General features: G+C 40.9%; 1 protein-coding gene across 1 annotated transcript in view; it reads right to left on the bottom strand.

Annotated features, from left to right (window-relative positions):
• Positions 1–1,595: 1,595 nt before the first annotated feature.
• GCS2alpha (glucosidase 2 subunit alpha) overlaps positions 1,596–14,495 on the bottom strand; it is a 30,905-nt gene continuing 18,005 nt past the window's right edge. The window contains exons 11-17 of the mRNA XM_071593631.1: positions 11,962–12,219; positions 5,417–5,666; positions 3,813–3,967; positions 2,945–3,058; positions 2,726–2,835; positions 2,499–2,602; positions 1,596–1,912 (exon numbers count right to left, since the gene is read on the bottom strand). Coding sequence (XP_071449732.1) covers positions 1,800–1,912; positions 2,499–2,602; positions 2,726–2,835; positions 2,945–3,058; positions 3,813–3,967; positions 5,417–5,666; positions 11,962–12,219 — 1,104 coding nt within the window. The 3' untranslated portion in view covers positions 1,596–1,799. The remainder of the gene's footprint in view (positions 1,913–2,498; positions 2,603–2,725; positions 2,836–2,944; positions 3,059–3,812; positions 3,968–5,416; positions 5,667–11,961; positions 12,220–14,495) is intronic.

Genomic DNA, 14,495 nt, shown 5'->3' with positions numbered 1-14,495 from the left:
CGTAATTACACTCTTCTCTATATTCCTCGTAGGGGAATTTAAAGACAGAAATGCATAACGACTCAAACTTAATTACTCCCCATGCAACAAGCCTGGGGATAGGAAAGGAGCGCAACGGACACTGGCGAGAGGGGGGGGGGGGTTAGAGATGTGTGTTTCATTTTCCCCAGTTACACGCAAGGGGCGAAAATGAACCTTCCAATCCCCGATGGCTCACTAACACACCCATGCCGAAGGCGAGTACGCCTAATTGGTTGATAAATTTATAATCAAGCCCCTTCAACAGCAACACCTTTACTAACACTCCCTAAAGGTCTTCTTTGGCTATGTTCGGGCACCTACCTGCATGTACCCCTTCCAAGTCCTTCGTTGACCTTTTGGATTCGCTGGAGTAATCCACATGCGGCATTATAACGGGTGCTAACATTTGGGAAAACGTACGAAACTGGGGAATTTCATAGAGAAGTTGCGGCGGCCAAAAACCAGCAGGAATGTTACGAGCTGAGGTAATCGTCCGAGGGAAAGGAAACTAAGGAACATGAGGATGACGCCTACAAGCACTACGAAACTAGTAGCACCAAATTAAAAAGTTTGTGAAAAATACTTGGAATTCTTCTTTCATTCATTCATAAGAAATTATTTTGAATGCAAAGAGAACTCAATTGACAGTCCCTCAAAGACACATGCTGGTACCAACCATACCACGGGGTAAGAAAGAGCCCACCAAATACTTCTCATGTAATCAAATGTAAAAGACATGGAAAATTTGGATCTCACTAATTTCAGCGGACCACTGACACACACAAAGATAAAACTTATTTGACCTGATATCCTCTCAAATAAACCACCCTCATGGCGAGTAATCAATGCGACCAAGTCCCCCTCTCTCTTATAGCAGCAGTGGTTCTACTTGTTCCCCCTTCGGCCAACCCCACCCTCTCCTCCTTCACCCCCCCTTATTCCATCAATTAAACCAACCAGCGTGCTTTCCTTCCTTACTCCCTCATCCCTATACATCCAATTGAAGTTCTACCAAATCATCCTCCAAATGCACTTCTCGGAAGCTGGTGTCCTTTTCACATATTTCAAAATGAGCTCCACTGAGTTCACCCCTGCATGTGAGAACCCATTCCGGGCCAAGCCCTTGACTTCCCTTTCCCTCGGACCGGGATCACCATTCGAAGACACTCTCATTCATCAATGCCTTCTCATCCCCTCCTCCTCCATTTCCTTGGTCCTCTTGACACCTCCACTTCCTCATATTTATGCCTTTCCACCCAATCTAGTCTCACCACATCAGTCGCCAACATTTCAACCTCTTCTCCCCTCCTCATCACTTCAAAATGAGACGCCTTCGTGGACAACCGCCCTCGGACAAGGCACCTCTGCCCTTTCACTACAACACAGACAACTTACAATGAAACAGAGATGATTTTATCGGCATCACCAGGACAAAAAATTATAATCATCAAACATTTTTGTGCATTTATTTCCTAAAGTTGAGCTTAAAAATTGACATTTCAAATACTTGTAAAATATGTACCATGTTTCCAACCAGTCACACAATGTCCAAATCAGTAACATTTTCAATAATATAAAATTAAATCAAAATTTATTTCCAAATGGAATGTACAGATAAAATTGTACCAACAGCTCATTCATGATTGTCATCATGACTTCTTGTACCAATCTTGTTCCTCTTGGCGTTGTTATTGCCCCTGCCAATACAATACAATAGGTTTTACAAAAAAACCTTATTGCTACAGTATGAAAGTGAAAACAGCTGAAGAACATCACCATCACTTTAACAACTGGAGAGTCCATGAGGATCCAATGTTCACCCATGGCTTCCTTATCACAAGGACTTGACTCTGATCATCATAGTAGCTATCCACTATCATTTTACCAAACTCTGAAAAAGGAAAAAAATAAAACATTTCACTGCAGATGCCTGAATGAAACACTCAAAACGTGGAAACAATCGAGACATCTGGTTACATTGTCTCCAAACATAACCGTTATAAGATTTTCAGAGCTGTTTTACTACTTCCGTTCCCAACATTCACATTTATTAGCATTAATTATATCTTGCATTGGTTAATTTTCAAGTGATAGCTTGGCTGACACATACATTTTTGGAATTACCACCACCCAGCTCTACTGAAAGATTCTTTCCTCACAAAAAATGGGAACGTTTCAAATTTACATTCCACAAAACTCTAAAAACTGAAATCATAACATTCATTAAGCTGAATGTAATGTACAGAGCTGCGTTAAAACAAACCGCTTGTTCAAGCTAGGTCATGAGTTCAACAATGTAAATTTAATTGAAGGTGAATTGCGGGGGTAACTTAGAAATGACACAAACATTAAAAGATGTCCTATGGATTGCAAAATGAATTGACACAATTGTGGAATTACATGTGGGAAATGAATGAGCAAGAGGGCAACCTGCTCGTCCCAATCACTCCAATTCTAAGAATAACAACTTCCCATACCTTGGCTCTCTACCTCTGCTCTAGTGAAGTTCGCCGCCATTCCAATAATAATGACTTTTTCTAATCTTTCTTTGGTGGTGTACTGAGAATTGGCATTCACAACCCTGGGAACAGAAAGTGCATACATGCATACGTTATCACATCAAATGGCCCTTCACTCCTCCCTCTGCTTCATAAAGCAAACATTGAATACTTCATAAGATACAACACACAAACTCCATCTTTACCTTGAGGTGAGTTTATCTTGGGCAAACTTAAAAAAGAGCTCGATATATTTCCCATCTCTGAATTCGTATGACTTTCCATCATCCAAGTACAGCATCCCGGAGGCTTCGCCCTGCACGGATGGAATGAAAGTGGTCATGAGAGCGAGGGGATTTAGAGGTCACTCACAGCGGACCAAGCAAGATGAAGGTGAGTGCGTGGCTGGCCGCCTCGGTACCAACCTTAGAATCGAGAGCAACGACCAAGGTGAATGGGTCGCCCTGAGTGAGAGTGGACGACCTTCGAATCCGCTCCTTCTTCGGAATGATGGTTCCTCCTCTTTGGTACAGAGGGATCTGAAACGACACACACACACACACACAATCACGCCTGGAGGCCCAATGGCTAACTAAAGAGATTGCCACCAAAACCAGTTTAAGAGAACTGTTTCATTTGCCATTACCATAGACAAGCCTCAATTCTAGATTTCACCAAATTTCAGAAGTACACGCAACTTCCAAATACTGTAAAAGCAATGCTCACATAAAAGCACACACTTTTTCCACTTACAATTGAAATTTAGCATAAATCGCAATTTAAACTTCCGTTAATACGTACAAGCTATCCACAATAATGTGCTGGGGTAACTCATTAGAGCAAGAAACAAAAACATATAAACAAACTGTATAGTTTCAGGCTTAACTATGTGGAAACTTTCCAAATAGGAGAGAAATGACAATTAAAAATTGTGATTTACACTATAATATTTTTATTCACGAGACCCAGGTTTCAACACTTCGTCACCTTAACACGATACAAAGTGTTGAAACCTGGATTTCGTGAATAAAAATATTATAGTGTAAATCACAATTTTTAATTGCCATTCCCCTCAAAAAACACGGAGGATTGTGCTCAGGATGTTCACTCTAAGAAGGCACCAAACAATAAATCAGACCAAATGATATGATCACCAGACGAAAGAGCACAACATTAAGATGATGAGTGCAGCACGGAAGGGTCAACGACCAGGGCACACCTGAAGGGCAAAGCATTGTGACAACAATTCAGAGAAATGATTGACAGAGCCTCCATGTGATATTTCAGCATTACCTTTTCTATTGTGACGGGAATTTGGACATTTCCCACTCCTGGGATCTTCTCGAGAGTAAAGAAATCATACCAAACGTCCTTTCCCTCTCCCGGGAAATAGACCGTCACATACCGAGCACCTGCCTCCGTCACTGGGTGCACGAGAAGAGCATCACCTGAAAAATATCAAAATATCAACCACCAAGTACTCAAGAACTAATTATTATTTTCACATGAATGGGAGTACTCATGTAGGGGGGGAGCTGGTATTTCATGCTGCATCCTTGGGTGCAGTCCTTTGTTGATTCATGGTACGTGTGTTTGCATGAGTGTCGGATGAAGGGATTTTTGCATGGGTGTGTGCGCTGCTGTACGTGTAGTTTTGCATGTTAGCATTGATTTTGCATGTGGTATTGTTCCTTGTTAAGGGTGGTGATCTAACACCCCCCGCCACACCCCCTTGTGGCGGTTTGCAGGGTATTATGTAGATGAGCTTCTGATTCCTGATTCTCAATGATTAACTTTCGTTTTTCAAGGCTTTTTGATATTCTTTGCACTAACTTGTCCCCTCGATGTAATCCTATAAAGACTCCCTAATTAACGGGCACAAATATTTCAGCAATATTCTCCCATGGCCAATAATCATGGGTGCATATTAAATCAATAGAAGTAGGTTCAAAATTTGATGGCTCACCTCAACGAGCACTCTGCTCATGGCAGAGAGAGAGCTCCTCCTTGCTTGGGAGTATATGTGAGCGAGTCCCGAGCACATTTGGAATTTGACTTTTTTCAGCACCTGGATGGATGCTAACCTCAATGGCATCGCGCCTCTTTGCTTTTTTTTGCCGCTACACATTTTGCACTCAAGCAATAAACAGGAGAATATCTTGCGGCACATAGCATTAGCGAAACAATCATTCTCATCATGAAGTATGAAATTGCATAGTGTGGCGTTTGCTTGCAATTTTCGTGATGGATTTTGCAATGGACATTGTTGGTTTGGGATGAGCGATTGTCTCTGGCACTTATAAGAAAAGCGCTCCTTCCTCAGGATATCTTATGGAATGAAATGATTACGGAACCAACTCATTGCAGTAACTCTGATCAGCATGCTTTGGCTGAATCATCTTGAGCCCTTCAAGCCCAGAGGAGATTTCAATTAATCCCATTTCCTAGGCCAGGAGATTCAAATGGAATTATAAGTTTTTGCAAATGTATAAAAAAAGTACCACTATTAAACTAATCATTGAATTAATATGAAAATTTGTATGTCAATAAAATAACACTTTGCCTAGAATGTTATTTAGTATTGATTATAATACCTTAATTTTACACAATATTTTCCGGGGTAAAATTTTTTTCTTCTTCTGATGCCAAAAATCAGATTACTCGCAATTTATAACAGTAGAAAGAAGCTCTTGAATATTATTTAATTTTTGGTTAATACAAATTTCAGTCATTCACGTTCGAATGCACCAGAGACCACCTCGCCAAGGGGATGCAGAGGGTGAGAGCAACTCCTTCCTCTACCTTTGCCAGATTTGAAACATTCCCGTTTACCTCCCCCCCTCCTCCCCCCTCCGCAATGCCTGTTGCACCACGGGGACCGAGGGAATGCAACTCACCCAACAGGTACTCATTGTCGATGCTGAACGTGGCCCTCTCCGAGGGGTATTGGTACCAGAGGGGGCGCATGTATGGCACTCCAGTGGTCTCGTGCTCCCGTGCCAGTGAGTACCAGAACGGCAGGAGTGAGTAACGAGTCCTCAAGGCCTCCCTCACCAGCCGAAGGGCCTCATCCCCCATCAGCCACGGCTCCCTCCGCTTCGTGTCAATGTGCGAGTGCGCTCGGTAGAACGGCTGGAATGCCCCGGCCTGGAACAATACGAGCAGAATACCACACCATCTTTTGCGCCAACTTCAAACCAAGACCAATCATAAATGAAAATGATTCCGAATGGGGACTTGGGGTAGTAGTAGTAGTTTTGAGGGGAGGCGACCGACAGCTAAGGTCATTTGCGCCATAGGGGATGGATAGGAAAGGATGAAGGGTGGAGAGAAACCCGGCGTCGGCATTAGCCTACTCTTTACGAAAGGCGCCAAGGGGTCCGCAGTTTAACGTCCCATCCGACGGACGGCGTACTCACTCAAAGTGCCCTCCACAAAGCACCTCAAGTAGGGATCGAGATACCTCTGAAAAATATTCAACACCGCCGGGATTTGAACCCGCGCCCTCATGGTGGGAAGCCAGTACGTTAGCCCCCGCACCATCTCGATCCCCAGGGGACTTGGGTCTGAGAGATAAAATCAAGGAATAGAATGGGGAGACGCGCTTTGCCCCCAAAGGAAGCAACGAGGTAATCCCTTGCTTTGATGATCCATAGATCCATCAAACCTCTTGGCTGTGTTCCCATTGCAGTCAGTGCCCAGGAGCGTCCACTCTCAGACAAAGGCACACTTGAGTTTTTCACATGAAGAAAGCAAGGGGGAAAAAAAAAAAAAAAAAAAAAAAAACAAAGGGAAAGTAATAAAGTAAAGTTATTGAACAAGAGGTGCACCCATTGGCACTCGGTCGCTAAGCTCTTTCCTTATTTCCTTAAATCATGTCCGATAAAGTAAAGATGACCAACCCACAACAAAATACTAGATGTGCTAGAAGAGAAAAATTCCCCCCATGACAGAGAGAGAGAGCGAGGCATCCAAGCATAGACAGCGGGTCGAGTATCCCTCACAAAACCTTCCTGATCCAAGGCTAAAAGTGAATCGTGAGCACCATGACGCTATAATCACACAAGGTTTGCATAAAAACACTTGTTAACAATATCTTCCTGACGTTTGTGCAAAGTGATGAATTCAGAGTGTAAGTTAAGGGTGCTCCTGATCGCAGATCGTATATTGGCATTGATAAGAAGTGACAGAGCACACAACATTACATCACTGGAAATTTGGCAATGTGAAAGATCTGCACTATACTCATCCTCCTGAAGGTCTTTGGACGGACGACCAAGAGAGCAGAGTCGAGGGTCTCTCTGCCTGCATTGCCATTGCAAAAATTCCCAACCACCTTACAGTAGACTATTTCCTATTCCCAAAAGTGGAATCCTCCCCCAAAGGACATCACCATGGCACCCTAAATGCTGCTAAAGAAGCTTGCATGAGTACCGTTAAGGACCTTACGGAATCCACCTGCCAGGGAGCCTTTGAGTCGTGGAAAAGCCACTGACCAAAGTGTATCGTCGCTCAAGGGATGTAGGACTTAGAAGAATTTTGAGGCATCGTAGCAATATCTGAAATAAATCAATTTTCCAATCTCATTTCACCATCTCAGCATGGTTTTGGGGAACATAAATCTACATCTTCTGCCAACTATCAGTTCATAGCCCAGACTTTAAATGCTCTAGATAAAAAAAAAAAAAAAAAAAAAAATGGAAGTTGCTGCAATGTTTTCCGATTGTGTTGACCACCAATTACTTCTCAAGAAACTCCAAAGGAGGGGTATTCATGGCATACCTAATGCTTGGATTAAATCCTACCTATTTAATAGAATACAACATGTGGTTGTTTCTAAAAATGGTACATCTTTTGTATCCCCAAGTAAAGTCCTTAATCAAGGTGTTCCTCAAGGCTCTGTTCTTGGGCCTGTCTCGTTTATTTCTCATATAAATGACCTTGTTGATAGTTTTCAACATATAAACGGTGCTACCCCCTTGTTATATGCTGATGACACCAACATTATTCTTGCATCGCCTACTTTTGATGAATTGCTAGTTAAGCCAGGTTAGCCACACCTTACTCTCTTGGTCTCATAATAATTTCCTAGATTTGAATATAGAGAAGTCACACCTAATATATTTTGCAAATAAAAATAAAGCAAGCAAAGTAATTTCTATTGAAGTTGACGGGAAGGCGATCCCACAGGTACAAATTACCAAATTTTTGGGTTTCCACATCAATTCTCAAATTTCTTGGGATGAACACATAAGTACTTTAACCAGTAAGTTACGCTCGGCCTGCTTTTTAATAAGGTCCATTAGATCCACATTTTCAGTGGCTGTTCTCCGTGCACTATACTATGGTGAATTGTATTCTCACATAGCCTATAGTATCCTTTACTGGGGTTCATCATCTAAGGCCTTGGCTATTTTCAGGGTCCAAAAAAGAGCCATTCGGCTAATGAGTTTTCCAAAACACAATGCCCCTTGCCGTCCCCTGTTTAAAAAATTGGATGCGTTGCCAGGGCCATGTATTTATATTTTTCATGTAGTAGTACATACAAAAAGGAATCTATCCGAGTATGTGGAAAATTGTGATATCCACAAATATTCTACAAGGCAGAATGAGCCGCTGCACGTTTTATATGTGCGTACAAAAAATGCAGGTGCTGGCCCTAATTTCATGGGCCTTCAACTTTAGTATAATAAACTCCCAGCTGAGATTGAGGCTGCCATGAAAGTGTGGCTGCATTTAAAGTCAATCTACTTAGGTTCTTAAAATTAAAAATGTTTTATTCAATTGCTGAATTTCTTGATAATGCCTGATATGTGTCTTGTATCCACAAATGTATTTTGTCACTTTCCCCTGACGTGTCTTATATCAAGTGTAACATTTGTAGCTACTTGATCGCTGGACAAATAAAATGTATTATTATTATTTCATCTGGACCAGCACTGGATTTGTTTCTGAGTGAGGAGACAATAGTTTTTAGATTGGTTTCAGAACAGGGCTTGGCAAACATTGACGATGGTGCATTTGCAAAAAGCACATTGGCTGCAGAAATAGTTGGGCAAGGAGCTGATACTTAGTATTTGTTGAATTTATTAGCCAAAGATGAATAGCTAATGGCAGTGTTATTTTCGAGGTTACAAAGTTTTGGGAGAGTGAGTTATGGATTTTTCTTACCTCTACAGTCATTAATTATTTCCCATGCAGTTTTGGACTTATTATTCTAATTAAGTAACTCATTATCATTTTAAGTTCTTTTCATGGTAGAAATCACTTTACGGTAATACTTTTGAAATTCCTTATAGAGTAACCTTTGTTCGTGATTGTTTGAACTTTTACTGGAGATGGCAAGTTTTTTAAGGAGTAGTAAGTTGAGTAGTAAGAGATCTCATCAGTTAGCCATGGCTTACATTTTGTTCTATGAAATATTTTATGATGCGTTACTGGAAAACACAATTCAAAATTGTGTTTGAAAATTGAATAAAAGTAATTGAAACCTTCGTCTACTGACTTAAGGTCATAGACATTGTCCCAGTTTTGGGACTGAAGAAGGAGCAGAAAATGCTGCATATTTCCATGAGTGAGAGGCCGCCTTGGGTAAGTTTTATCATTTAGGCTCTCCATTGGTTGGTTAGTGCCACTACTTATTTCCACTCTACAATGGTCTGTTATACCTAGGTCGCAAACAGTTGTGACTACTTTTTCTTGGTTAAGGTTGGTCACAGCGTAATCAATTAGCGTGGTGGATGTGGGAGTGACTCTGGTAGGATTATTATTAAAACATTCCATGCCGTAAGTTTTGCACAGATTCAGCAATTCGGATCTGTGAGGGGAGTCAACTAAGAGATTACAGTTGAAGTCGCCATTCAGCACAAGTATCCGGTTGTTTGCATATAAGGAGCACAAGAGTTAGTCTAGTTTTTTGATAAATGTATGAAAATCACCAGTTGGTGATCTATAGACGGAAATGAGCTCAAGCAATCCCACTGGAGTTTCATGGAAGCACACTGCACATTCAAAAGTTTTTTCTTCCTTCACAGGCAAGTCAATTGAGTTAATAGTACCCTTTATTCTTCTGTGCATGAATATGGCTACACCTCCATTTTTATACGTGGTCTGGCAGAATGAGGACACTAGGGAGTAATTTGAGAGTGAAATAACCATTAGTTCTTCATATATTTTAACCAATGCTCAGTAATACACAAAATGTCTCGTTCACACTCATTTATAGCCGCTTCCAGCAGGTTTACTTTGTTCCTGAGGCACTGAATATTAACTTACGCGATTGTTAATAGCTGCCTAATTTTGACTAACCTTTCGCGGATGTCAAGCGGGTCTTCTGAAAAAAATACCTGCTGACACAAACATGTTTAGGCCAAAAGTCGGGATTTTCCACTACACCTTTTGAGTCTTCACTAACAGATACACGAAAAGAGGCGTAGGTGCCTCTAGATACCTTCAGCTGCTCGATCTCAAAGTACTTGCCACGTATTTTGCTTGATACCTACTTTTTAACTGCTTCGATTGTCGTGTGTTCTTTCAATCGCAAAGCGTGTATGTGGACCATTCTCGGCAGTCCGACTATATCACTGTCAGAGTTTGACGTCCCCACAATCGGCTTCGGCCGAGGTTTCCGCTTATTTGAGACCGTGGCATAGCCTTCATCGTCTTCTTTCCTCATGTTGCATGTAGTGGTATGTGGTTCCACAGGTGGTGGCTGTAAATTTCCTTTGCGAGCAACTGACGAGTAAGGCAGCGTCACCTTAGGAGCACGCTCTTTATTTTTAGTATTACTATCAGTAGCTACGACTTGAGAATAATTAAAACGTTCCATGTTACTTCTCTTCCCTTTCACAGTTTTTTCGGGATTCTCACTTTCCAATGAGTTGGTGATCGATATTTTAACATCACCCGGTATTTCCCTCGATGCGTTTTCACATTTTTAGAATGGCGATTTCCTTAGACTGGTCATTTATTAAATTCAAACAGCCCATTAGCTTGACCTGTAGATCTGTAGGACTTCATTTTGTTTACACTCGATTTTTTTAATTGCGTCACATGGACCAAACAAACACTTTTCACATCGATAGAGTAATTGCAAGTCGTTAGCTATGGAATTCGCCACTGATTCCGTTAGACCAACACATCCGTAATGGAAAATTGACTTACAGCCAAATCCACATTCCAAATATAGCTGGTTTTCAGGAATATTCTCTGAGCAAATATCACAGTTATTACCGGAAGTCGCCATCTTGGATCTCCTCTATCTTAATTAATGAACCTCAAATGAAATCATCTTCATGTTACAAGTTGAATCAAATGTGTGTTAGAGTTCCACCACCTACTATTATAGAATAATACTTCCAAATGCAAGCACACTTCAAAACAAATTATTCCCGGTCTTCCAGAAACACAAGAATAATTACTTGCTATATCAGCCAGCATTCTTGCCATTTGCAATACTCATTACACAATGCTTCCACTCTATTTCCTTCAAACACGGGTTTTCTCATGGTTTTTAGGTTCAGGAAGAAATTGAAAAGTAAATCATAAAATCACACAGCCAGCTAATAAACAATGGCATTCAGTAATTTATACCTGACTGTTACAACAGAAGTCAAAGTGCAACTGCAACGGAAGCATAACAATTCAATCCATTCCCAAACTAACGGTGAGACTTCACTTTTTTGTTGAGAATAAAGGGAAGAGGCCGGTTGAGGGAAAGAGGATATTTAGGAAAATTTCAATTAGTAAGAAAGAAAGGAAAATGTTCATAGAATGCAATGACTTGCTTAGTTTTGCTTTCTTTGTTTTCTTATTGATGTGTTCATTCATTTAGTAATAGATGCTATATTCAAAATCATTCCTTACAAAAACGTTTACGCAATGAAAAAAATTCTTTGAGGATGGCGGTAATATAATCCTTGACCTAATTGATAGTTTTGGAACAACTTGTGTCGAAGAGCATGTGGTTACCAAACCATTGAATGTACATTCCCAATGAAACCATGACACAAACGTATTCATATTTAATACTGAAAGTATTTGCAGACAAAATTCTAGCTCCAACTTGCCAACCACCATCTGGAATTTTCCTCTTTGTCAATCAGCGTGAATCGTGCAAAATTTGAATCCCTGGATTTCATTTAAATAAATGTTGGAAAATCTAAAAGCTTAGACTTCAAAGCAATGTGCTATGGTTTTTTAACCACAAATATCAGCTGACATTTAGGTCAGATAGTAATTCTGCTAATGCGTAAAAGAAAAGATAAAACAATAGCCAGCTTGTATTTCCACACGGCGCAGGGAGAAGGGGATGTTGGCAAAGGGAATAAGGCTGCCAGTGGGTTCCACAATCCACAGATGTCCGCTTTTGATTGACCAACAACAACAACAACATCAAAAAGCATTGCATTCTTCGCCACACGGCTCGGACACCCTCACTCACCTGGTACCACCGAATGAAGAGTTCCGGAGTGGGGTACTTGAAGAATCCCGTTATATCTGCGCCACACATGGGGATGCCAGCAATTGAAATGGAGAGGCACATCGGGATGGATACGCGCAGGTGGCTCCACTCAGCGGCATTGTCTCCGGTCCACACGCCCGCATAGCGCTGAGAGCCGGCAAAGTGCCCTCGAGTCAAGATGAAGGGCCGCAGACGACCATCCGTCCTCCTTAACAACCCATCCATGGTCACCTTCACCTGTTCGCACAAATAACACGCGTGCCATCAAATCACCCACCACAGGGCAAAACTATTTCTAAAAACATGCCCCTCTTCTTTTGGCATCTCTCTTTCTGCATCTTGGGCACTTTCCCTAAGCATCACAAGTATGACTTAAGAAGCTATGGTAAATATAATTCACAACGCATGGAACACTCTCCCATGGACTATGACCTTGATGAGGTGAAAGTGTTTGTGCGTTCCGATGACCTCTAGAGATGTGCTGGCAGGAGCAATGGCAATTGCTCCCGCTAGGGTCACCCATGCCAGATAGGTGGAAGGTTAGGAGCCAGACGAAAGGTAATCTGTTCCTCAGTGAGACTTCACTCAAAATGTCACTTTAAAAACAATACTGAGGCAAGCAATGGGAAACCACCTCAATTAACATTCCCACATTAAATTTAGATGGAAACAGAGATAATGAATCCTAGTACGTAAGGGACTCCGTCCACTGGGCTGGGTAGGAAACTGTTATCAACCGAATGGTTAGTTCCCCGAGTCTTGATAGAGTTCACCCAATACTAAGCCCTATAAGGCAGGTAACATTCACGCATCAGCAGGGTAGCAGGGGGGGGGCAGTTGCCTTCCCTCTGCCAGCTATGTTTTTCCAGTGCCAAAGAATTTAACCCGGACCCTCCGTGGGTCAGTAGTCCAACACACTAACCACTCGGCCACCAAGTCCCTGACTACTAGATAACAATACAGAAAAACCTGTTGGGGAGATTAAGTCAAACAAGGCAGCAGGAGTAGAAGATATGCACGGAATTACTAAAGCGTTCAGGGAATTTCAAAATGAAAAAATTGTTTTCCCATCGATAACGCACACCCAGAACTTTGTTGTTATCATGAATTTGTATCATGAACAACCAATGAATACATGGAATCATATTTGCCTGGGGCTATATCGATCGTGAGTATACAGAAGATTAGAGCCAGGTGATTGAAATTAATTCCAAACAACAGAAGGATCAAAAAATAAACTATATTCACAAGCCAACACAATATGCCACCTCATTGCTTTTTCGTTATGATTCGTACGTTGAAACGAGACATAGGTTAGCGTGCCCTTTTATTTGCTGTATAAATTAACATTCAGCAAATCAAGTATAAAAAAAATAATAGAATGAATGAACTAGAATTGTCTTGTTTTGTTTGCTTTACTTCGCTTTGTTAGTATCGGCGCTCAGCTGTTCTAGACACCCTCCAAGTTCTATGAAAGTGCCGCCTACATAGTAATCGTTTCAAACCTGAATTGAGTTAACCTTTTGAAATTTAGAATTTTCTCAAGAGAATTACTCGTGGAGAAAAATATTGTGAGAAGAAAATTGTATACGGCAATGTTTAAACTAGAAGTCATCAATTTCGCGAAAGATTACAAAAATCGTGAGGCTGCCAGGATTTATCCATTATTTGGTCTTTTAAATCAAAGTCACGTTTTAGTTGAGAAAAGTGGATGATGTCTGGCATGAAAGACTGCAGAGAAGGATTAAAAGAGTGTCTCGTGAAGAAATAGGCTGGTGGATCCTGGAAAGTTGGCCGGGTGTCAGAGTGACTCGTGTAAAAGATGGATTTGAAAAAGCTTTAGGCAATATTTCAACTCCAGTGCTAGAAGGCGAGGAAGAGTCAACTTCGAAGAATGAACTCAATGATGTACCTGAAGAGATAATAAATGCACTTAATTCATTTCATTGTGATTCAGGTGGCGAATTTCTTGGATTCGAGTGATCTACCTATCCTATCATGTATTTATACGTAAGTGTATATAATATGACGTACTCTGCGTATACGTGAAGTACTCTGTATTAGAATAAAGAAGTACTACGTGTCAGCTTAAATGAAGTATAGAGATTAAATCTTTCTTCTTTTTCTCATGGGTTTATGAGATGAAATAACTGTATAAGTAGCAGATCTGTATAAAATAGAATGCAATTGGAAAGGCATGCTACCCAGACTCATTTATTTTTGTGAGACCTCTTTAAACTATTGCATACATAGGTGTGTAAATGTTTGGATTTTGTCAATTTTTATTACATAACGTGCATCGTCATTTTTTTGATCATCTGAACATTTTTGTATAGATAACATACACGTCATCGATGGGAATATATGGTAATGTGCAATGATTTTGAGGAAGGAATATGGCCAAAAGATTGCCTTGGTTCAATTATGATCTCAATCCTGAAAATGCATAAAGCAGAAATTTGATCAAATACATTAAACTATACCTCAACTTATAATGAGAGGAAAAATGGACA

The sequence above is a fragment of the Hetaerina americana genome, unplaced genomic scaffold (assembly GCF_022747635.1).
Source record: "Hetaerina americana unplaced genomic scaffold, ioHetAmer1.1.p SCAF_6, whole genome shotgun sequence".
NCBI lineage: Eukaryota > Metazoa > Arthropoda > Insecta > Odonata > Calopterygidae > Hetaerina > Hetaerina americana.
Note: the sequence above shows the minus strand (reverse complement) of the source record. Positions and strands in the feature narration are given on the sequence as shown.